The sequence below is a fragment of the Hyperolius riggenbachi genome, chromosome 8 (genome assembly GCF_040937935.1).
Source record: "Hyperolius riggenbachi isolate aHypRig1 chromosome 8, aHypRig1.pri, whole genome shotgun sequence".
Lineage (NCBI taxonomy): Eukaryota > Metazoa > Chordata > Amphibia > Anura > Hyperoliidae > Hyperolius > Hyperolius riggenbachi.
The window spans coordinates 235,376,734-235,402,168 of NC_090653.1; the positions used below are offsets into that span (position 1 = coordinate 235,376,734).

Below are 25,435 nucleotides of genomic sequence, written 5' to 3' on the forward strand. Positions count from 1 at the left end.
TCAGGGGTATAAGCATCTGCAAATTTTGATGACAGGTGGTCTATGAGGGGGCGAATTTTGTGGAACCGGTCATAAGCAGGGTGGCCTTTTAGATGACAGGTTGTATTGGGCCTGATCTGATGGATAGGAGTGCTAGGGGGGTGACAGGAGGTGATTGATGGGTGTCTCAGGGGGTGGTTAGAGGGGAAAATAAGATGCAATCAATGCACTGGGGAGGTGATCGGAAGGGGGTCTGAGGGGGATCTGAGTGTTTGGCCGAGTGATCAGGAGCCCACACGGGGCAAATTAGGGCCTGATCTGATGGGTAGGTGTGCTAGGGGGTGACAGGAGGTGATTGATGGGTGTCTCAAGGTGTGATTAGAGGGGGGGGGGGGGAATAGATGCAAGCAATGCACTGGCGAGGTGATCAGGGCTGGGGTCTGAGGGCGTTCTGAGGGTGTGGGCAGGTGATTGAGTGCCCTAGGGGCAGATAGGGGTCTAATCTGATAGGTAGCAGTGACAGGGGGTGATTGATGGGTAATTAGTGGGTGTTTAGGGTAGAGAACAGATGTAAACAATGCACTTGGGAGGTGATCTGACGTCGGATCTGCGGGCGATCTATTGGTGTGGGTGGGTGATCAGATTGCGCGCAAGGGGCAGGTTAGGGGCTGATTGATGGTTGGCAGTGACAGGGGGTGATTGATGGGTGATTGACAGGTGATCAGGGGGATAGATGCATACAGTACACAGGGGGGGGGGGGGGGGGGGTCTGGGGAGAATCTGAGGGGTGGGGGGGGGGGGGGGGTGATCAGGAGGGAGCAGGGGACAGTTTAGGGCATAAAAAAAAAATAGCGTTGACAGATAGTGACAGGGAGTGATTGATGGGTGATTAGGGGGGTGATTGGGTGCAAACAGGGGTCTGGGGGGTGGGCAGGGGGGGGGGTCTGAGGGGTGCTGTGGGCGATCAGGGGCAGGGGGGGGAAATCAGTGTGCTTGGGTGCAGACTAGGGTGGCTGCAGCCTGCACTGGTGGTCCCTCGGACACTGGGACCACCAGGGCAGGAGGCAGCCTGTATAATACACTTTGTATACATTACAAAGTGTATTATACACTTTGTATGCGCGATCCGGGTGCAAGTAACCCGCCGGCGCTTCCGAACGGCCGTCGGGTTACAGCGCGAGGGGGTGGAGCCAGTCCCCGGCGGAGGATCGCGTCACGGATGACGCGATCGCTCCGCCCATGCCCGTATAAGGACCGCTGCCGTTTGTACATGTGGCGGTCCTTGCGGGGTCCACTTCCCGGCCGCCATATGTACATGCGGCGGTTGGGAAGTGGTTAAGAAGAAATTTTTCAATGATCCTATACTTTGAATTAAAGTGCAGACGCTCTAAAAATGCTGCAATTGCGACTTAGGGAAAAAAAAAAAAAAATCACTCCTATGGCATCACCCAAATTGCCTGTTATTAGCCTAGCGCTTTTGGAATCACCAGAGCAGCTGAATCAGAATCAGATTCATTTCGCTAAGTGTGGCGGATGCCGCACCCAGAATGATTTGTGGTACACATAGGCGTTGGACATAGCAAATTACATACAGTGGAGAAAAAGTCATAGTGCAAAGATACATAAAACACAGACAGTATAAAAACAAACATGCAGATATAGGGGCCTATTTAGCATTTAGCAGTAATGCAAGGAGACCATGGGGCCATGCTAGGAGAACATGCTGAGTAAGGGGCACTAGATAAGAAGGAGCACAGCTTGGGGGTAAAAAGGAGTTCCTGTGCCTGGAAGTTTTGGTGGGAATAGTTCTGTAACGGTGGCCTGAGCGCATGCGGTTGAAGAAGCGACTGCCGGGGTGGCGGGGATCTTGTGCAGTCCTGTTTGCCCTGGTTCTTAGCCTGGATCCGTGAACGAGGTCCAGTGGTGGCAGGGGTGTCCCAGTGATTCTTTCTGCAGCATTGATCACTCTTTGTAGTTTGGACTTGTCGCTTGCGGTAGCGCCTGCATACTATACGATGAGAGGAGCAAACAGCCCCTGTGGGTCCAACCCTATTTCACACGGGAGGCTGAAGGCCCTGAATTCACCCATTCAGCTGGTCCTATGCACTGGCTGGGCACTTGATAGAGCTTGGTGAGGAGTCACACCTGAACACGCCCCCCGTTGCCGCTGAGTAACGCCACAACGTGTGAAGCCATGGCACGTGTGGCGTTTAAACGCTGCATTTCAATTGCATCCGCATGACGTTCAGTGGCCAGCAGACAGGGTACCGATCTGCCCGACAAGCACACATTTTAGTTGTCCCTCTGAAAAGGGCCTTAGTGGTCGAGTGTTGCAGCCTGCATGTCTGTTCTGCTAGAAATGGCTGATGAATGGGTTCCCGGCAAGATACAATGAGCAGGACGGTGGGGTAGTGGGTAGCACTTTTGCCTTGCAGCGCCGGGTCCCCAGTTCTAATCCCTCTAATTCTTCCTGTGTCGGTTTCCTCCAGGCACTGTGGTTTCCTCCCGCATGCCAAAACCACAGATATGCTAATTGGCTTCCCCCCAAATTGGATCTAGACTACGATACATATACTTCACGATACATACATAGACCTATGACTATGGGATTAGATTGTGAGCCCCTCTGAGGGACAGTTAAGCGATAAGAAAATATTTACTCTGTACAGCGCTGCGGAAGTTTTCATCGCTATATAAATACTAAATAATAATAAAACTCTAAAAAGATTTCTTTGATATTAGCCAACTATAACCGGTCAATGAAATGCTAATAATTCCGGCTTGCATTAAGAATTTATGTATCCAATCCAAGTCATTTTTTTAAATAAAAGCTAGAATGATTAGCATCTGATTGGCCATCCTTACAGGTAATCACAGAGCTTATCCACATACAAAACCAAGCACTGGCGGATGCAGGCCCTGCGATGCATTCCACCATTATCCTAGTAAGGCGATACATTACTCTATGGCCGCCAGATCCAACCATCAGATCGTACCCTTGCTGATTAGATCTGATCAGAGAGGGATCTATTATCTGCCCACACACTGCAGACAGATTTACAATAGATTTCACCATGAAGCTATTAGGAATCTACCTAGCATCACCCCTTCCCCCATGTGATGTGTCCCTCCAGGTCTGTGGTGAGTGGGGAAGCAGTGCAGCTCACCTATCTGTTGGCACGTGTGTTCCCTTGTCTTCTCTCCATCACTGGGAGTGCCTGTCCCCTGTGACCCTGCTGCATGTATGTCACTTAGTATAGGCAATGGGTGGCAATGCAGAAAGACACGGAACACAGGAGGAGGTGCCAGAGGAAAGGCGAGCCTGCAACATTCACCACAGGCCAGGGAGTACACATATTACATGTGGGGAGGCCGGCCAGGGGATTGGCATTTGACTGAATAGCACACTGCCACGCCTGTCTGAGGCAATACCCCTCTCCATGCGCGAGTTATAGCCCGATGTCCTTAATTAGGGGGAATCCCCACCAGTCAATTCTTAAAGTGAACCAGACGAAGCAGCACACATGTATTTTACCATATATATCAGTGGGAACATTAGAGAAAACATCTATCCTGCTCTCTGTTTCTTCCTTCACTGCTCAGCCTGCTCGTTATCAGCCCTGATAAAATTCGACTGAACATTCAGTCTGCCTTTGCTCAGGAATCCTTATAGCTGAGTCTGTCTTCTCTGATGTCTTTTCAAGCCCAAGCCTGCCCCCTTCTGGCTCTGATTTTCTGTTCTGTATATTTGCAGCATCACAGAGAGCTGTGATGAGATTTTTTTTTAATCTAGATTTGTTAGTCATAAGAGGTTTTTAAAAATGGTGATTTCATTTTGCACAAAGCCCACTAAATAATATGCTTTTCTGATTAACTGTGTTTTGCATGGAGTTTTAGTAAGAAAAACACAAAAAAACTGCACACCAGAGGGCGAAAATACCAGGTATAGTATTTATTTCGTAAAACCTATCAGGGGATATGTTTATTTTGTGCCAAAGTGTTCCTCTCTGGTTTCCTTTAAGGATTAGGCTTAATAGAACATGGAACAGTTCAAGAGAGAGGCAAGGTCAATGTATGAGCACTTCCGTAGGCACGGATATTCAAATGGCGCTTTGCGTAGTTGGTACCTTAGTGCTCTGTGTGCAGACAGGGATGCTCTCTTGAGCTCCCATGCCCATTCCCTGGAAATGGAGAGGAAGAAAGTGTCCGAATTATCACCCAGTTCAATCAGCAGTGGAGTGGGATTAGGGGGGGCTCTGATGAAATATTGGCATGTCTTGCAAATTGGCCCAAGATAAAGGCCCAGTTCACATTTGCATTTTTTTCATGGAACCGGCCATATGGATCTGGTCATCAAGATCAGGTAAAAACTGTCAGGTTTTTACAGCCAGTGTGCTGTAAAACGTCCATAGTTCAGCACCTGCGCAGTACGCCACGGGCAATGTGACCATGATTGACAGCGTTGGTTCGCGCAGCCGCAGTAAGGATGACCTTGGGGTCGGCCTGAATACCGTACGCAGAGTCCGGGACAGCGACGGGGAGCAGAGGTGACAGCGTGGGAGAGTCGACTGCAAGGGGCTGGAGAAAGCCCCAGGTGAGTAAAGCTCATTTGTTAATTTTTCCTTGATAACTCCTTTAAGGTGCATCTAACCACAGTTGTTACAATGCCCTATGGACTGGCACACCACCAATGGACTTCTGAGTGTCCAGACCCCTTCTGCAGGACATCAGCCTTTTGGACATATCTGTTAATACCAATTTGTTTGTCTTAAAGTGTAACTGTTGGGCATAAAATAAAAAAATCAATTATTTTTTATCTGGTAAACAAGGATGCCAACCAGGCAATCCAAAAGTTGAAAATCACTATTACTTTCTTTGTTGATAAATGATCATCCCCAGTTTACCCGATTCTTATTTGGTACACACAAAATGGAAGTTGCAGGGCATGATGGGTTGTCCTTTTTTGCTTCTCTACTTCCCCTCAGACTTAACTAATGCAGCCCGATTGGCTGAAGCCTCTTTCCCTCCTGTTTCACCCTCCCACACATCTGTTCCTCTCTGAATGGCCAATATTTCTCATGCTGAGACAATGAACTTTCTATAGTGAAGGGCGAGCAAATCAGGCAGGGGAGAGTAAGGGAGGAAATTACATCAGGATTGGCTTCAAAATTGCTACAATTAAAATGGGAAATGCTAAGAAGGATTTTCTCTTTTTTACTGTAGAAAAATCACTAAAATCAAAACATGGACAGTGCAATACATATGTAAGTACAGCAAGTATTTATCTACTTATAGATTTTTTTTTCTGAGATAGTATGGCTGACAGCTCCTTAACAACATCAGTATTTCGCAGGGCCTAAGTGTAGGTTGTGACAATAGGGAATTTCTGGTAATTGCCCCACCTTTCCCTTTGAATGCAACAGTCTGCCATTGCCTAGCAATACATCTATACAGTATCGGAGGGGCCTGAACAGTCACCCTAGCGATCAGTTCTCATGACTACAGATGCGCAGCCTGGGGATGGTGGTCCGCTACATCCCAAACTAGTAATGAAATTACAAATATGTGGGATTATTAATCATAAGTAAAGTAACTGTTGTATAAATAGCAAAACAGTAGAAATATCAAAATTTCCAGGAGCCTGAACTGGGTATGGTAACCATACATGATACCATTGATTGATCAATCCAGTTTCTTCAATAAAAAACAATCCTATGAGGTACTGAATACAGTATATCTTAAAGAAAAAAAAAAAGTAATACAAGCTACACAGTTCTAAAATGACAGACAGAACTGGCCGCATCCTATGCTGGCACAGAGGGACCCCTCCTATCTAAAACTCACTACTATCAACCAAAGCATTTAAGAATGAACCAGCACTGCCCCCTGCTGACACATCTGATATTGCAGGCAGCAACAACACACTGGAATCATTACTGTATATTGTGCATCTTATACCCCAATTACCTCATTCACAGAGCATCAGTGTACACCCAACTTATGTCACCATAAACTTCTCGACCTGCCACCAGACTGACTATCAGATAGATCCCCCACAGACAGGGGCATAACTAGAAATTACTCAACCACATTCCCGCCGCAACCCCCCCCCCCCCACCCCCACAATGGTTGTTGGCATGATTGAAATTTAAGATTTAGCTGCCACCTGCTGGTGACGTTTGGTATTGCACCTTCTCCAGCCAGATGCTTTAATTATAAAATCATTACCCAAACAAAAAAGCAACAAACCATTTTTTTTGCTTACAAGATGACTGCTCTACCTTGCACAGCAGTATAAGGCAGTTGATAGTGAAGTGGTTAGGGCTCTGCCCCTGACACAAGAGACCAGGGTTCAAATCTCGGCTCTTATTTGTCTCTACTCTTGTCTTGATTTCTTATTGTTTCCCCAAGTCTACAGTGCTAGGACAAGGCACATCAATGTTGGGGTTCACACTAACGATCGCCGGCGCTTAGCGATTTGCTGAAATCGCAAACATGGTGCAGGCAGCATTTTTAGCGATTTTGGAGCGATTGCATTTCAATGTTAAAGAATCACAAAATCACTTTCCTGTACAGTGAAAGGGCCGATTCACATTCGGTGCTCCCCCGCTGCTTGCCAGCGATACCGTTCAGATTCAAACCAGAGAAGGGAGGGGGAAAAAAAATGCAAAATCTTGCGATTTACCACGATTTGCACTTGCGATTCCCGTTCAATAGTACGAGAATCCCAGTGCAGTCAACCCAAAGATGCTGCATGCAGCACGTTGGTCATTGATCGATATCGCAAACGCTACAGTGTGAATGTATCCATAGGGATACATTAGTAGTAGTAGCACTTTGCTGATTGCCGGAGATCAGCAAAGCGCTAAGTGTGAAGTTGGCGCTCTCTTTCCCCATTGTGTTTTGTAGTTTAAAGTGAACCTCCGGACTAAAAATCTACTCAGCAGAACTGAAAAGGCTTCAGTGTTCTCCCCAGAGCCTATTACCCGGGCGGAGCGCCCACCAGATCTCTGTCCCCGCCCGGCTGCTGTGATTGGCCGCTTTCTGCATCATTAATTCTTTCCTCCGCACGATAGACATGACAGCTTGGAACGCAAGCAGACACCATCTCCGCCCTCCTCCTCAGCTTCCTTCCTATCAGCAGCGTGGAAGGGCGGGGAAATCTCATAGCAGAGAGAGGAACAGGCAGACTGCGGGAACTTTCAGATGGAGTCCGCACTGAAAAGAATGTGCGGTTTGATTTATCTTTTGGTGAGTCACTCCCGCTGGCTACTACAGTGGACAGACGCTCTTCTCTTCCTCTCCCTGTCAGAGCAGCATGTACAATGCCCCCTTCCCCAGGTCCTTCAGGTCACAAGAATGTAAGACCTCAAAGAAGTGTGGCACATTAACATATCAACATGTTTCTTTATTCTGGAGCATTCTGTGAGAGAGATAAGTGGTTTACAGGGGCTGTAAAAGGCAGCTTTCATTCTGCCTCCTGTGTCTCTGCACTTTATCACAAGCTGACACTTGGTTTGCTAGCTATTAACCCCAAATTGTTCAGTTTAGTTCCATCACTGTGATATCTAGCTTTCAGAATGGGCAATGGCAAAAAGTTTAGTTCAGCATTTTACATCAAGTTTAGCCTTTTTTTTGTCTCAGCAGTTAGTTATTTAGGTTGAGAAAGACATACATCCATTGAGTTCAGACAAAATACTTGTATGTTCACAAATCACTGTGCTGTACAGAACAACTGTAGTCAGAGGTATAAGGAGGCTGCCATCTTTATTTACCTGACAGCCTCGCTGAGCCTTTGCCTATAATACTTTTAGCCATAGCCCCTGAACAAGCATGCAGCAGATCAGGCGTTTCTGACATAGTTGTCAGATCTGACAAGATTAGCTGCATGCCTGTTTCTTGTCTGATTGAGACACGACTGCAGCCAAGTAGATGAGCAGGGCTGCCATGCAATGTGTATTGTTTAAAAGGAAATAAATATGGCAGCCTCCATATTCTTCTCATTTCAGTTCCCCTTTAAACTAGCATGGCTTTTGCAAAGTCTTTGCTGGAGTTCTCACCACTCATGTTGCCTGCCCATGTGATCAGCTTTAAGTCAGCACTCCTCTGCAACTAGTGTCTGTGCAGCAGCAGGAGTAACATACATTGCATGCAGGGATGGTGAATGGTGTCCGGTCATATATGTGATGATGTGGCTATGGCACTAAGGCCCCATTCACACAGGTGCTTTTCAGGGAATCCTTAGAGCTTTGCTGAACGCCAGCGAACAGAGAATCGCTATGACAAAGTTGCCCTATGGTGGCATTCACACTACAGTTGCGATTTGTATGAAAATCACAAATACACTGCATACAGCATTTTGTGAGCATTCGCAATGCGATTTTTGTTTCTTGAACAAGTTATCGTCCCACCCAGTAGCGCTCAGTGTGATGCTGACCTCTCCCCAGCCAGTGTGATTCCCCAGCCAGTATGACCCTCACTCTCCTTTCAGCGTTTCCTTACTTTCTGACCCAGCAGCACCCTGCGTAACCTTACTTCCCCACCCGGCTACTTTTTCATGCCACACGGCTGGAAAATATTTCTGGGGAGAACACTGGGCTTGTTTCTTTAACAGTGTCACAGCATCAGAACTTTGTTTTTCTTACCAAAGCATCATTTTTAGCTAAGCTCCGCCCCATCAAAGAAATCTGCCCGGGCCTTTTTTCCCTGATGCTGAGCAAAGCATGATGGGATTTCCTATGTTGATATTCACGATGCCTAGCAACTGGGAGGGGTGATCAGCATACAGGACAGTTGTAACTGTGTCTCATGCTCCGTCACCTCCTTTCAACCAAAAAGATGGCTGCCATCATGAAATCAAACATTTGCCTGTTCATTTAAAACAGGGTGGGTAAGAGATTATATTACCTATCTATTTTAATTAACATAACTAATGTAACTTAATGACAGTAAGTTTGTTTAGGCTGGAGTTCCTCTTTAACTTCAAATCTGAAGGCTGGAAAGCTCACTTATGATGTTGGCAGGCTAGTATGGACATTATATAACAAAAGTTAGCATGCTGTAAGTGGGCATACTGAAATCTCCACAGTGTTCCCAGCCTATACTCTGCAGACATACAAGGAGAACTTAATATGCTGCTACATGCATCAGTACAAGCCTCCAAGTCAATTCCAACCTGTTTGGATCAAAGTACTGCAATTGCACCAGCTCAGGCAATAAAAGATAATGAACTCTAAACTCAGATTCCAGCAGGCGTGCCTTGCTGCTGAATGCTGGGAATGGTGGAATAAATCTCCAAACTACTTCCAGCCCATATCATTTAGAATGCAGCAATTGCGGCAAAGCGGGCAATAAAAGATAATGAACTTCAAAAATGTGTTCCAGAATACACTACAGGCAAAACAGGCACTGCGCTCACCCACTGTTCTATGCACAAAGTCCAGGACACTAACTGTGGTCTCAGACTGGCATTATATGAGTAAACTACTCTTACCAAGATGAATGAACAACCTAACACTAAAAGGTGTATACACAATTTCTGTCGCCCACTGGGATGGAGTTCAGTGTAGAGTGCTGTACAGACGCAGCGCTAGTCTAGAGGCTAGTGATGCGTCTGTTGCTATAGAGAAGGGCAAAGGGACAACATGCGGCACGTGAAGGAGTGGCATGGAGCAGGTGGAGTCAGGAAGAGTACAATGTCCTCAGCAGACGCTCGAACCAAATTGATCTGGCAAGCGCATAAACACTAGATGGTTCCCGGCAGAGGCGCCGCACCAGCCGAGAACCATCTAACATTTATACAAGGCTTAATCTCAAGACAAACCTGAACTATAGTAAATAATAATTATTATTATGACAGCATGGCTGCCTTCTAGGCAGCCTCATCTAATTAGCAGCTTTGCACCAATAAATAATCCCCTTATGACGGCAGCAGCCGAAACTAGTCGGGACAAGAGCGGGCAGCACGGAGCAGGGTCAAATACTGAGGGTCTCTAGTACCACATTGAGTGTGAAGCGCTACATGCCTGGGGAGGGTCCTAAGTGGATTATGGCCCCCTGAAAGTAAGTGTGTACCCCGTATTACCTGTACTGCCCTTTTTATCCAAAAGTAAACGAATTCTATAATTTTCCACTGAGAGCATCCCTGTTTGCTTTGTTTGCACTCTGAGTGCACACAGGTGGTGGAGTGGAAAAGACTTACATCAGAGGAAGAATATACCTGCGCTGTGAACTACTACTAATATATTGCCCTTCTGGATATTAGGATTTATCCTAACACAGCTGCAATCTCATTCTTCATACTGAAGTGGGGCGCCACAGTATCTACTATATAGACAGATTTCAAAATGGCAGGAGGGTGGCTCAGACATATGCTGGAGATGTGGGAAAGAGCCCGGGGATTATTTACATATGTGGTGGAGGTGTTATAGCATTTCTCACTTATGGAGACTTGCTTTTGAGTGGTTGGAGGAAATGAACTTCTGCCATATAGCCCACTCCCCAGAGATTGCATTACTTTCAATGTTTTCAGGTTCAATAAAAGACTCAAAGGGACCTATTCTTGGCCATTTGATGCCCTCAGTCAGGTATTTGATAGCCAAGAATTGGACATTTGATGCCCAACTGGGGGCAGTAGATGTGGCTGAAGACCTCAATGACACAATGAGGATGGAGGCATTAGTCGGCACAAAATAAGATGGGGAAGTTTTATAGCCAATGGGCAGCTTGGCTGGAGTTCAGAGAGAGGCTCGGGGTAATGACTGATTGCAGATCGTGGAAAGCTGGTGGAGGATAATATGTAGTAGGATCTGAAGGCTGTGCATTTGGTTGAAAAATCCAATTGGACTAGCATTCCTTTCTCCCCCTCCCCTCTTTTTTTTTTTTTTGTTATTTTCTGTTGTTTTATGATTGGGTGTATGTGTTGTTTGTTCTTATTTAAATTTGGGCTTGGAGCATTTCACGGACCACCAAGATTTTAGCTACAGAGAATATACTCAGTATTGTGGCTTTGCCGTTGAGTTAGGTTTGTACTGTCAAGTTTTGGTGGTTGTATTGCTTTCTATTAGTGATTGTATATTCTTCCGACTCAATAAAAATAAAGATTTGTAAAAAAAAAAAAAAAAAAAACTCGCATTTCTCACTACTCACTAGCCTGGGAGTTGAATAAAAGAGCCTGATGGTTCTATACAGACCCGGATTTACCTCACAGGAGCCTATAGGCACCTATGTCCTGGCACCTTAGACTCCCCTCCCTCCATGAACCTACACACACCAGCCAAACCCACTACAAGTGTGCTGGCTTTCCCAGCTGTCACTTCTCCCTTACCCGTCATAGGTAGCTACAGGTGCCCCCTAGTATTAGGTAGCCAGAGGTACCCCCGACTGTAGGGAGATTTGGTCAGTGGAATGCAGAGACCAGGGTGAGTAACCTCTCATTTACACTCTGCCTGGGACTCTGCATATGGAAGAAGGGAGAGAGGCACTAGGGGAGAGGAGTGAGCTGCCTTTCCATCAGGTGCCTGTAGGCATGTGCCTACAGTGCCTTATGATAAATCCGGCCCTGGTTGTATATTACTAGGGGGCTTCACTATGCTCTACTCCTGCCCTATTCCGAAATACGCTAGGACCCGGAATAATTAGGTCTACATGCAGCATGGGTTTAATAGTATGCATATACTGTGGACAGTTAGAGAGGAACTTTAACCAAGGATTTAACTTCATCCTAATCAGTAGCCGATACCCCCTTTCCCAGGAGAAATCCTTTCCTTTAATAGATCATCAGGGACATCCGTATTGCTGATATTGTAGTGAAACTCCTCCCACAGTGTGATGTCAGGGCCATGGCTGCTACAGTTTCCTGTCTTTGAACCTCATTGCTTTGTGATAATAAACAACAGTTTCCAACTGCCAAGCAAACAAATGTCCCTAAAGGGAATATATACATATAAATAAAACCAACCTTTTATCCTATCACATTGTTAGTGGGTGTGTTTATATAGAATGGCAGTTGGCACTCTCCAGTTCTTTTCTCTTTTGCCAGTAGTAAAGATGATGACCTGTAGGCTCATGGTTGATCAAGCAACATGAATGAATTACAAGGAAAGTATCAATCATTTGTTGATCTATCGTCTACTTTTCAACTTCTCACTGTGCAATGTACTGATTTATCTCCAACGTCACTTGAGCACTGCATCATGACATCCTCAGTGGTACCAGCACAGGTTTTTGATAATCAACCAGCCACAGGCGGTGGACAGAATGCTCGAACAGCAGCATGGTGAGACCTCGCCCACCAACTTCTTTTCACCTGCCCTCTTTTGTGGACTTCCTCAGGGTGTAATCAACTGCACCATGGCTGATTGATTGTCTGTCAAACACCTATGCAGGTAGCAATGAGGACATCTGGATGCAGTGCTCCAAGTGACGCTGGAGAGAGTAACAATCTATGTGAGCTAACTGCCCGGAGTATTGGACTATGTGTGCTTCTTAGTTGGCAGCCAGGGTACCAGTAAATGGGCGCTGGCTGGAGGACTGTTGCCATTTACTGTCTGCAGGCTGTTTTGAAGTAGGCCATTGTCAACATCCCATCAACATGTGGTGGTCTTCCACACATACGACCCCATAACACGATCAAAGGTCAGCACCGGTGGTGCGTATGTGATGGACGATTGGTTGTGTGGTGAGGTTAAAGATCTGGAGCGCTCCGCAGTTTTTTTAATTGACTTTAAACTGCATAATGTTTGCATTGCAACCTACTTTTTGAGCAGTCATAAATATTGTTAAGTACAGGGCTGTGACTTCTGTGATGAATTACAGTATATAGTCTAACTGGTTTTGAATAACAGCCCCCGTCTAATCCAATAGGTGAGGCTCTCTTGATTTGCTGAGGAGTGGATTATATGAATGGTCTTACTCACATAGACAAGAGGAGGGAAAAGCCAGCAATGTAGAGGTTACGTTGGGCTCTGAACAGCTTCATATGGATGTGCTCCACAGCCACCGGGTTGTTCTTCAAGTCCACCTGATCCCCCACTTGATACTTCTGGATCTCACGGAATGCATCTGGAAAAAACGAAAAACAATTGAAGCTATAACAAGCAGCATTGCTCATGATTCCCTGGCGAGTCTGAGAGGCTAGAAAGGAGCGTCTTTACACATTTTACCTGCTGCAAACTAAGTTATCACTTGAAACAGATTCTAGATGTCTGCTGACAGCTATCACTAAACATGATCTATCCTTGCTACACAGAAGCCAAGATCCTATCCCAGCTGGGGAGGAAAGAATGTAAGCAAATATCCTATAGAAACAGGCAAAAGGAAAATATTAATTGCTGTGACCATATAGATAAAAACATGACACTTATCGAGGAGAAAATAACCTAATTACAGATTATTTCACAGCTCGGCACTGAAATCTGAAGCAAGTGGTTAAAGAATCCTTCCAGTGAAAAAGACAAAGCCTATCATGTAAGGCTCCGTCTTAATGCTTCCAGGATCAGGTGATCACAGGGTTAATAAGTCACCCACTGGCATATAAATCATTAGACAGGTGAAGCTCCGCCCCCTCCATCAGCTATACAGCTACGACCAATTTTTCCAAAACTCTGGACACCCCCACCTGCCTTGTCGCAGCCTGTCCCCAGCACAGTAGACACCAATCAGGCCGTGGCTGCCAAGCTGGAGAAAGGCCATGGCAATGCAGGTGGGAATGGCCAGTGCGCAGGAAGACTTAACATAAAACCCGCCCCAGTGGCTCTGCCAAGGAGGAGGGGGTCGTAATTTCTGACATTATGCAGTTTCTTTATATGGGCAGTTGTGGAGGTCTGTAAATAGTTGTACTTCTTCCTTCAAGATCTGCCCGATTGTGTTGTCTTGGGAGTGAATTCAATGGTCCAATAGACACTAAAGAAGTGTGTGTTTCATGGAACTTCCCAAAATTTAACAAATAGACAGGTGATGGTGTCATGAGATGCACTAGTGAAAAGTGGGAATAGCAGCTGTTAGGTAAATGATGATACAGAAAGAGACCAGGAGATGCCAGGCCATAAAGTCGAACAAAATCGAAAGAGGGATCTGCACATCTTAAAGATGTCCGCTTAAAGCTAAATAATTGCAAGTTGAAGGCAAATCACACCAAGTATATGCATATAGTTATTCATGTGTTATTCATTGTATTATCATGAGAGATGTGCATTGGACAAATATATACAATAATTTTTCCTGTGTCTGTGTCCCATGTCCCTGTGTCAGTGCTTTTGCGCTACTGCGCATGTGCCGTGCTGACGTTTGTACAGGACGAGAGGGGGTGTGTGTGTGTGTGTGTGTGTGTGTGTGTGTGTGTGTGTGTGTGTGTGTGTGTGGCGGTGTGTGTGTGTGTGTGTGTGTGTGTGTGTGTGTGTGTGTGTGTGTGTGTGTGTGTGTGTGTGTGTGTGTGTGTGTGTGTGTGTGTCAACTAGTGTATAATATTTTTTTAATTTGTTACTTTCCTTACTTTTCATATGCAGATCGTGGCTTCACCCCATCCTTCCCTTTTTAATTGTTCTTAAAGTGTACCCTAATTCAGATTAATAAAGGACCTATTCAACTTGTATTCCCTGGTGCAATTAAAGTTTTTCTTCTTCTTTAAATGACATTCCGTTTATGACCAGTTATTCGGGGAATAATTAGACACAAATTTGTATTTTGTATTTATTACATGGGTAGTGCTGACCTAAATATTATATCTGGAGCAGTTCCAAAAAGAAGATTGGTAAATACTCCAGTTTCTGCAATAAGCAGCGCAGTAATGCAACTCATACTGCTGCACTCTGTCCCCTCTTCTCTATGTGCCAAGAAGCAATGCCTCCTGGGAAAGGGACATATGGCCGACCTGATTCTCACCAACCCTCCCAATGAGGAAGTCAGAGTGGGCAGCTATTTTACTCTATTTGGACAATTTGGGGCGGGAAGGAACAAAGCCAGCTCAGACTCTAGTGAAGGGGGTCGTGTCAAGGAAAAAAAAAAAAAAAAAACACATTATGCAGGTAAATGTAGAGAGGGGAGAGAGGAGAGTTTTTCTGATCTGCTTTCCTCCTGGGACTACAAAAGCCTGTTTGGCAACAGAGTACAACCGATAAGACCTGCAGCATGTTTCAGGCAATAATTGTAAAATCTAATTAGAACAATGACATGTAATAACAAGCTAATTGATTCCAGCTTAGCTGTATAGAAACCTGTAGACTCGTTTTCACGAGTGGCGACACACTTAATAAATATCCCCTTCACTACAGTTGTCCTTTAAAGAGAGAATCTGAAGCCAAAATAAAAATACTTCTTTATAATGGCTATTTATGTTAAGCAATATGAGCAGTGCTAAAACGCCGCATTCCTGCGGCAGAACAAGGTCTTTATACCCCCAAATCCCGGGGCAAAATTCCACAACTTTCCAGGTTGTGAATTTTGCTGCCCTGGGAGAAGCACTACAGCGCAAGGCTTTGCCCCTACTGGAGTCAATCTCCGCCAATCGCTGCCTCTCCCCGCCCAGTCTTCTTTCACTAAGAGGGGAGGGCAGATGATAAGAAATTGCCCTTTTTACCTCTTTCTTGCCCTCAGAAGCCATTTTCTGCTAGGAAAGTGTTTTATAGTTGGAATTTCTTATCAGTGAGGGTCACACTGTAGTCAATTCCTGTCAGGTCTGAGTCAGCCACTTACATACCTGATATTTAACTCTTTCAGGCAGAGAAAGAAAAAAAGGAAAACAGCATAGTTATTTTGTGTGCTAGGCACTGTACATACACATGTCTATCTCATCTCACATGTCACTTCGGGTATCCTTTAAACAATATCAGTTGCCTGGCAGCCCTGCTGATATATTTGGCTGCAGTAGTGTCTGAATAACACCAGAAACAAGCATGCAGCTACTCTTGTCATATCTGACAATAATGTCAGAAACACCTGATATGCTGCATGCTTGTTCAGGGTCTATGGCTAAAAGTATTAGAGGCAGAGGATCAGCAAGGCTGCAACTGGTATTGCTTAAAAGGAAATAAATATGTCAGCCTCCATATCCCTCTCGCTTCAGTTCTTTATAGTCTGATCTGTTGGCATAAGTGACGTGTTGGGACTTAGATGTGCACACCTCCATCCACGGAGGCACAGAACCCTGGCCACTCAAATACTCGCTGCAGCTGTGGGGAAACATTTACATTGTTCCTGAAAATCCCAAAACATCAGAGCAGGTGTTGTAGTCTACGCCAGTGATGTGCCAATGGGAAGGCTAGAAAGGCCGCACAGAGAGGTTTTCACAGCCCTGCAGAAAGCGCTGTATTTGAATACATATGCAAGTGCATATTTATCACCTATGCTGTTAGATTACAAATTTTAACATTAAAAAGTAAAAGCTTAGCAAAATAATAATAATAATAAAAAAAAGTCACTCATCTATGGAGAGGGCAGGCTCTGCTCTCACGGCTCCCTCATTCAAGCGCTGTCACCACTGCAGCACATACAAACAACTGGTTTAGTACGTTTTCTGGAATTCACAGAAGCCTTTGGAAGCACTTGCGTCCGAGTGTTTCCCGAGTGCTGCGTATGCGTGAGTGCGCTCTCGCGCAGTACAGAGCTGCCCGTCTTCAAAAGCACTTGGAACACCACTACTTCTGAAGCCTCCTGAGGGTTCCTGGAGGTGGCAAATTTGAATCGGGGACAGCGCTGCAAACGCAGGGACTCTGGGAGGAACAAGAAGGCTCTCTAGGATCCAGAGCATTCCCTCTCCATAGCCAAGTATCTGACTTTTGAGTTCAGTACAGATTTGCTTTAACCTCCTTGCCGGTTATCCCGAATGAATGGGATTTCCTGATGGGCCTGATCGCGGGAGGCGATCGGAGGGGGTGGGGGGATGCCGCTGCTCAGCGGCTATCATGTAGCTAGTACTAGGCTAGCTACATGATTTAAAAAAAATAAATAAAAAAAAACTGCTGTGCTGCCCCCTGCCAAAATAATTGTAACGGCAGGGGGGTTAAAATGGTTTTAAACTCTGACAAAATATTCAATAAAAATGTGTTTTCCTACTTTTTATAACCCATACAATTATCATATTTGCTTTTGTGCATAAGTATCATTATTCATTTAGAAATTATAAGTTCCCAAAGTTCAGTTTATTTACTTTGCAAGCTGCTGGTGCATTTTATCCATAACTGTTGTATTTCTATTGTCAATGCACCCAGTAATGATTTCTGAGCAGTGTTTCAGTTCAGGACTCATTAGCAGAAGTTTCTGCACAGTCAGAGAAGGTTTAGGGCCTGTTTCCACTACACGCAGATTGGATGCAGAATGGAAGCAGAAAAACTGACGCCTATAAAAGCCTATGGGCCTGTTTCCATTAACCTCCCCGGCGTTCAATTTCCCCAGGATTTCTGTGCAAACAGTCAAAAAATGTATTTTTAAAACTTTTTTTTTCCTGTAACTTGCCAAAATGTGTCAAGCAAGGGTCTAGTATACAGTGCAGGAGAGTATTGATGTGTATGCATGTTTATACCGTTCACAGCATGTTTTTTTGAACGGACATTTCTGTCCATACCGCTAGGGAGGTTAAAAACACGATTTTTCTGATGCAGATTTTCCCATAGGCATTCATTGGAGTCAGTTTTTCTGCATCCAATCTGCGTGTAGTGGAAATAGGCCCTTACTTAATTGTATCAAGTGAATAATGCAAACACAAGATAAGGTTATCACCAGTTCGGGTGCGGCTGCCCCGGCAGGAGAAAAAGTCAGTCCTGTGATTTAACCCTTTGAATGCTGTTTTACTTAAAAAAATTGTGTTAGTATATTATATGCTGTAAATAATCTTTTAGAGCAAAGAAGAGACGCTGGGTTTCATTCCACTTTAACACAGGTTACAGGGCAAGTTAACCCTCAAGTGTTCGCAAGAAAAAGCTGTGCATCTGTTTTAAGTGGACCAATCCTTGAGATATCTATACAAATGAGCTTTGAGCTAATTGCTAATGAAAAAAAAATACACAAAAAAGAGGCAAGGAGGGTTAAAAGAGTTTAGACCTTCTTTTGCAGTCCATTACTGGCTGGGGAAAAGTAAGCCCATTTGTGAAGAACATTTACTGAATCCTCAGCAGAATTCCCAGACAGGTCATGGTGATTCAAAACCACTGGGAAAGAATAAAGGGCTAAATGAGAGCCCTCCTACTAAAAGCAACACAGAGTATAATTTGCCTTCTTAACCCTTTAGTAGCCAATTTAATTAGAGGCTCGCAAGTGCTTCAGGCCAATTTATTTTATCACATGCTTGGGGGGGTTTCTTTTCCTTGCTACTAATTAGTACTGCTGTAATGTGTATTAACCCTTTCCACTCGTATGTCCCGCATAGCATTGCAAATTTCCCGATTCCTGTCGTATGTCCCGCTATGCGGGAAATTATTTCAGCGGCGGTTTGCAGCACATCTGGCCCCCAGCAAAGTCCGATCTCTCTCCCCATGTTTAGTGGGCATGTAAGACTACATGCCCACACAGGTGGTATCCCCCTCCCCTAAACCGGAAGTGCACGATCAGCGCTGGCAGGAAGTGGCAGAATCAATTCTGCTTTTTTTGTTGCTGATTGTAGCAGCTTTTCTGCAGGGTCTTTTTGCAGTTTCCTGCTAGATTACTTCTTGAACAATCCTTGCTGATCCCCTTGCAGGTTCTTTCTTGCAGATTTCTTGCAGATCCCTTCCAGGTTATTTCTTGAAGATTCTTTGCAGATTCCTTACAGAGCGGAGCAATGGCAGCCACTGCAGCAGGTAAAAGTAAAATGACAGCGGCTGAGGTGGCCCAGCGGATTCTGGAGGACAGCAGCACAGAATCAGATGTGCAGGATTCTGGTGATGACAGTGACTATTCTGTCACTGATGATGATGATTATTGCTACAGTGATGACACTGATATTGATGAGGCTGATGAAGGTGGGGAAGCTGCTGAAAGTGGGAGGGTGATAAAGGTGGGGTGGGTGATGGTGATCACAGATAATGGGCAAGCTTCTCTCCTACCAGTGACTGCTTGCTGCAGAATTTTCCCTTTACTGTGTGTAATGCAGGGGTACAACTGCCTGCAGCTAATGTTCCAGAAACTGTCAGTGGGTTTTTTTTAGCTTTTTTTTTTACACCGGCCCTATTACAAGAAATTATTAATGAAACAAATGATTATGCCAAAAGGAAGTTAGAAAATAACCCTCCTTCACCCAGATCCATCTGGAGTAGCTGGACTGATGTTACTATGCAGGCAATAAACGCATACTTAGGAGTAATTCTTAGGATGGCACTGCAAGAAAGGAATCTATCCAGGATTTTTTCGCAACTCGGTGGATCAATTACACCCCCTTTTTTGGAGATATTTTTTCTCATGAGCGATTTAGTCAGATTCATTGGATGCTACATGTTTCTCCACCCATCAGTGGTCATGAAGGCCCTCAAACTAGGGGTTGGAAGGTCAGGAACTTGACAGAGCATATAAAAGAAGGATGCAAAAAGTCTATTTGTACCCCATAGGAATGTAGTAATTGATCTTCCTTTAAAACTAATAGTGCTTTCATCAAAGTACAAGATGTACAATCCTCAGAAACCAAGCAAGTGGGGGCTACGAGTGTTTTCTATGGCTGATAAATCTGAAACAAGCCACTCCTGGACATGGATACCATTTATTTACAAAATGATTTTATACTAGTCTCATATTGGCACAAGAGTTACTAAAAGAAAAAATTCACATAACTGGAACGTTCTTGCCCAATCGTAAAGGTCTACAAGTGAAATAAAAAAAACTGAAACTGAAGAGTTGTGAAGTTTGTGCTTGGAAACTTGACAGTGAAGAGATGGTATTGGCATAGAAGGATAAGCGTATTATACACATGCTTAGCACTTTCTACCCTGCTACTACAACAACACAGCAGAGAAGAATCAACGGTAGAGTGACTGAAAATGTTGAGAAGCCCACAGCAGTCGTAGAATATACTAAACACATGGGAGCGGTTGACCTATTTGTTCATTAGAACAGTAGTTACTCTTTCAACAGGAAGTCACTGAAGTGGTGGAGGAAGACCTTTTTTTGGTTGTTGGAGCTGGCAGTAGTGAATAGCTTCATAATTTACAACCAGTTGCATCCACATGAACAAAAAGATCATATCAGCTAAACAAAAGGATCATATCAGCCACCGCAAGAACCTAATTCTTGAGTTGGTTCGCAAACAACAAGCCTCTAGGCCTCAGCGGACATATGGCCGCCCTTCTTCATTGGACATGGAGGAGCGTCTAAAATGGTAGCCAGCATTTTATTGCTAATATGCCCAATCGAAACACCAAAGATTGCACAGCGTGCAGTGACAGGAAGACACCAGGTGGCAGGCGAAAAACCACCCATTATTGCGAAACTTGCTCACGCAGGCCAGGATTACACCCAGAAAATTGCTTTAATATGTACCATACTTTGGCCAACTTCTCTGCTACCAGCCAATAGAAGACACCAAACTGTCCAAATAAGGTATGAAATTAAACGTTATAATGTGTTCTTTAAAATAAAATATACCATGTTACTGTGTTACGGTTCCATGTAAGAATGGGAGAGAGAGTAAGAGTGCATTTCCGTGAAAAAAAAAACTCAGAGTAGAAACTACTCCCTTTAGGAAAAAACTCCAAGTGGAAAGGGTTAATGGCCACTTGTCACTATGGGGCAGTGTGAGACAATAACAGAGGACTTCTGCTTTAAGTATCTATATCCACTGCTAGCATGGAGACATCAAAGCATTCCAAGAATTTACATCACAAGGTCTGTTGGCGGAGGTTAAAACCACTGCACTCTTTCAAACCAGATCATTCCTTTGAAGTTGCAAATGGGTTAATACAATAGGTATTTGCGATTATTCAGCTTTAAGTAGGCAACTGTGTTTTCCCATGATTCATCGCTCCTGAATATGCAAATCTTCTCTTTATGCCCCTGAAGCCAGACTCACATCCTAAACCGCAGGTGTATAGTGAGGCTGTAACGAATATATTTACCAGGGCCACATTAACCCAACATGCATACAAGCCTATTTCAGATTTTCTGGTCCTCATCAGTGCGCCGTATACTTACCTAGTGGTTCTAGGTCACCATGTGTTTTCGGAGTATTCTGTAGCACTGGTCCAAGCCCTATCCAATAGAGCAACATCAATCCCTGTTATGCACTGATGAGGACCAGAAAGTCCAAACAGGCTTGTATGCATGGTGGGTTGATGTGACGTGTGTGCTTCCATAGTCCGGAGAGATGCATCATGGGAAGCCAGTTGTTCACTAAAAGTATAACAAAGCGGGCACAATTTGTAAAAACAGGGGAAGCAGGCTGCGGTCCTCATGCCCACCGCTTCCCCCCCCATTCTCTTTTAAAGGCCCTGCAAAGCTGCTTCCTGGTCAGAGAGGTTGGCGAGTAGTGTGCAGGTGCTGTCCCAGCAGAGTGCATCCTTTACCGTGCATGTTCTTTGCGCATGCGCACTGCATCATGACTACATAGTGCGCAGAGCATTCCCAGACGCAGGATCAAGGACATGCTCCACTGGCACAGCGCCTGCGCACTACTCACCGACCAGAAAGTAGAAGAGAATGGAGGGGATAGAAGAGAACGGGGCGGGGGAAAGAACGGTGGACCGCTTCTTGCACATACCTGCTCCCCCCCCGTTTTTAAAATGTGTGTCCTCTAAAAGTATCCTTTAACCACTTGCCGACCGCGCACTCATAACGCGCGTCGGCAAAGTGGTAGTTGCAGGACCAGTGACGCACATCTGCGTCGCCGGCTGCAGGCTAATTAATCAGGAAACAGCCGCTCGCGCAAGCGGCTGCTTCCTGTCAATTCACGGCGGGGGGCTCCGTGAATAGCCTGCGGGCCGCCGATCGCTAAATGTAAACACAAGCGGAAATAATCCGCTGTGTTTACATTTTTACAACGCTGCTAACAGTAGCAGCGTTGTACTAGATCAGCAATCCCCGGCCAATGAGCGGCCGGGGATCGCTGTCACATGACAGGCAGGAGCCTGTTAGAGGCTGCACAGGACAGATCCGTTCCTGTGCAGCCTCCAATCTCCGGGGCAGGAAGGGAGAAGAGGGAGAGGGGGAATCCTGCGGTGGAGGGGGCTATGAGGTGCCCCCCCGCCAGCCACACGCAGGCAGGAGCGATCAGACCCCCCCAGCACATCATCCCCCTAGTGGGGAAAAAAGGGGGGCGATCTGGTCGCTCTGCCTGTTGTTTGATCTGTGCTGGGGGCTGTAGAGCCCACCCAGCACAGATCTTCTAAATCAGTGCTGGTCCTTAAGGGGGGTAAAGGCTGAGTCCTGAAGTGGTTAAAGCGGTATTATCATAAAAATCAAATTTCAACAGCAACTGATCTGAGTGTATTAAGTGATAAAGATGCTAATCCTGCATTCAAAACTTGCAAAACTTTTTCTGCTGTTATGGTTTGGAGTAACCACATACTTTAGGAGCACTGGCCCTAGCGCCAGGGCTGTGGAGTCGGTCCAAAAATCCACCGACTCCGACTCCTCCTCCTCTAATTTGCATATTACAATTCTGTTGATTAAAAGTATGTAACATGAAATTCGTCTCTTAACTGCCAACGCTTAGGAATTTTACAAGACAACTGAAGTGAGAAGGATATGTAGACTACTATATTTATTCCCTTTAGACTAAAACTAGTCCTTGGTAAGAGTACTTGTAAAAAGGTACAAAAACGGAACAAAGAACATCTATCAGGCCCTAGGCAATGTAAGTGTGGGTACATGTAAGAATGATGTGCAGGTACTCTGCAGGGGAATGAGGAGATTGTAAACAGACAACACCTCTGTGTTCAATGTGCACAGCATTCTCAGTGGATTCCCTGCAGCTCTGTGGGGAGTGCATATGTAGAGTATAGTACTACTGTGTAACAAAGTACACCTGAGACAGATGAAATTAAAGTTTTATACATACCTGGGGCTTCCTCCAGCCGCCTTCAGGATAATCAGTCCCTCGTTGTCCTCCTCCACCACCTGGATCTTCTGCTATGAGTCCAGGTACTTGAGCCAGTCGGGCGTAGTGCGCATGCACACACTCCGCCGCCAGGAGCATACTACACCTGTGCAGCACTATTGCGCAGGTGCAGAATGTTCCTGGCTGTGGGAGCGGCATGCGGCCGGACAGCGCTGACTGGCTGAAGTACCAGGACTCATGGCAGAAGATCCAGGTGGTGGAGGACAGCAAGGGACTGATTAGCCTGAAGGGGGCTGGAGGAAGCCCCAAGTATGTATAAAACTTTACTTTTCATCCGTCTCAGTTACCCTTTAAATTTATAGTCACCAAACCAAATTTTAACAACATATCAAATTATTTGAATTCATCAGCAAAGGGAGTGCATACATTTGCATAAATCAGCATCAATGCAGAATTATTTCCATCTCATTGACCATCTCTATTAGTGACACAGCTACACATCAGGCTTTATTCTTACAGCATAGATGTTATTTAGTGTATATATAAGAGATTCCTGTGTACACATCATATATACAGTCACAACCAGATATGTATATCTGCCCTTAAAAATACGGGGACTGCTTTATTGAAGCAGCACAAGTAACTAATTTTGATTGGTTTATTTCATTTTTGTGGACTAAGCACAGCTATTACTGTATATATACTGTATATATACACATTATTTTTAATGACTATTATCTGAGAAATAGAACATTTTATCATATTTTCTATTTTAATTACAGTTACAAATTCATTAGGAGTCTGAGCATTTTTTCCCGACTCCAGGCACCCAAAATTGCCCGACTCCACGACTCCGACTCCACAGCCCTGCCTAGCGCCAAACAGTGCCAAAGAGTTGAATGCTGGGAGTTATTTTTATCTATAATATATTCCTACTCTTCCATTTCCCTGCCTAGCTTTCTTATCTGAAACACCTCTGCTCACTTGTGTTTACAAGCAAGGCTGAGGTGACTCAGCGATTGGAGGATAAGACAGTGTAGTTCCTAGTATACACCTCAGTGGGAGTGTCTGAAGACTCTGGGAGGAGGGCAGCTAATGCATACACAATGAGCAAGAGAAAGGAGGGGGGAAAACAAGAGTCAGGGAAGATATGATGTCAGCATTAGCTTGGCAAGATGGCCACTGCCTAGAATAGGATTTTTTGCTTTTCCTTTATAAAATTCACAAGAATCAGTACATAGATAGCACATTACATCTGTTATGTAAGTAGAAGTAGTATTTATCTACTTATATATGTGTTTTTTATTTCTAGGTCAGCATGGGTGTCGCTTGTTCTTTAAAACTGAATTATCGCAAATACCTTCTGTTTTAAAGAAAGCAAGTATACCGAACTCAGTGAATCCTGAGCGAGTTCTTCAGGTAGCCATACACTGGTCGATTTGCCATCAGATTCGACCAACAGACAGATCCCTATCTGATCGAATCTGATCAGAGAGGGATCGTATGGCTACCTTTACTGCAAACCGATTGTGAACCGATTTCAGCCTGAAACCGTTCACAATCTGTGGTGGTGCTGCCGCCGCTTCCCCCCATCCCGCATACATTACCTGCTCCGCCGGCGCGACTCCCGGGTCTCCACTCTTCTTCTCCGCTCTGGTCTCCGGCATGCTTCCCTTCTTCTTGTCTGGGAGAAGTTTAAACAGTAGAGCGCCCTCTACTGTTTAAACTTCCTGCCGGGACAGGAAGAAGGGAAGCATGCCGGAGACCAGACCAGAGCGGAGAAGAAGAGCGGAGACCCGGGAGTCGCGCCGGCGGAGCAGGTAATGTATTGCAGCTCTATTGCGTCGGTCGTCGGGCACTCGAACGCCGCTAGCGATGCGCTCTTTATCCGCGGGCGATCGACGCTTATTTTCCGCACGGCGCGATCGACGGGATCGGACGGAATGGATCGAAATTCGGTGTGTAGCGCGAACGATTGGCAGCAGATTCGATCCCAGTGATCGAATATGCTGTCGAAACGGCGGCAAATCGGGCCAGTGTATGGCCAGCTTTCCCCCTCCATTTTTGCTCTCTTCTCCAGACACACACATACTGTAATCTCCTGGGGACTCCTTACCTAGCAGTAGCAGTAACAGGATTACGATCAAGACCACAAAGAAAGTGTTCCCATATGCCACTGTTAGCTGCACCAAACGAGACTTGAAGATCTTCTGCCACCTGCAGAAATAAAGAGGACATTTTATAGTAAAATCACAGTTTTAGTGACTATACACCAAGCTGCAGCTGCCCTGAATGTAATCTCCCATGCTGCAACGCATTTTTTAAAAAGCAACAATGCACCATTCTAAATGGAACTGCACACAAAGATTTGGTTCCTAAAAATTTTCTGGACAATAGCTAAAAGAGACATAGCTGGATTAAAGCACGACTGAAGTGAGAGTAATATGAAGGCTGACAATTATTTCCTTAAGAGTAACTGTTAGGCATAAACAAAGGTTCTACAAG

General features: G+C 45.1%; 1 protein-coding gene across 1 annotated transcript in view; it reads right to left on the bottom strand.

Annotated features, from left to right (window-relative positions):
• BCAP31 (B cell receptor associated protein 31) overlaps window positions 1–25,435 on the bottom strand; it is a 101,298-nt gene that overhangs the window by 63,937 nt on the left and 11,926 nt on the right. The window contains exons 3-4 of the mRNA XM_068248357.1: window positions 25,047–25,147; window positions 12,897–13,041 (exon numbers count right to left, since the gene is read on the bottom strand). Coding sequence (XP_068104458.1) covers window positions 12,897–13,041; window positions 25,047–25,147 — 246 coding nt within the window. The remainder of the gene's footprint in view (window positions 1–12,896; window positions 13,042–25,046; window positions 25,148–25,435) is intronic.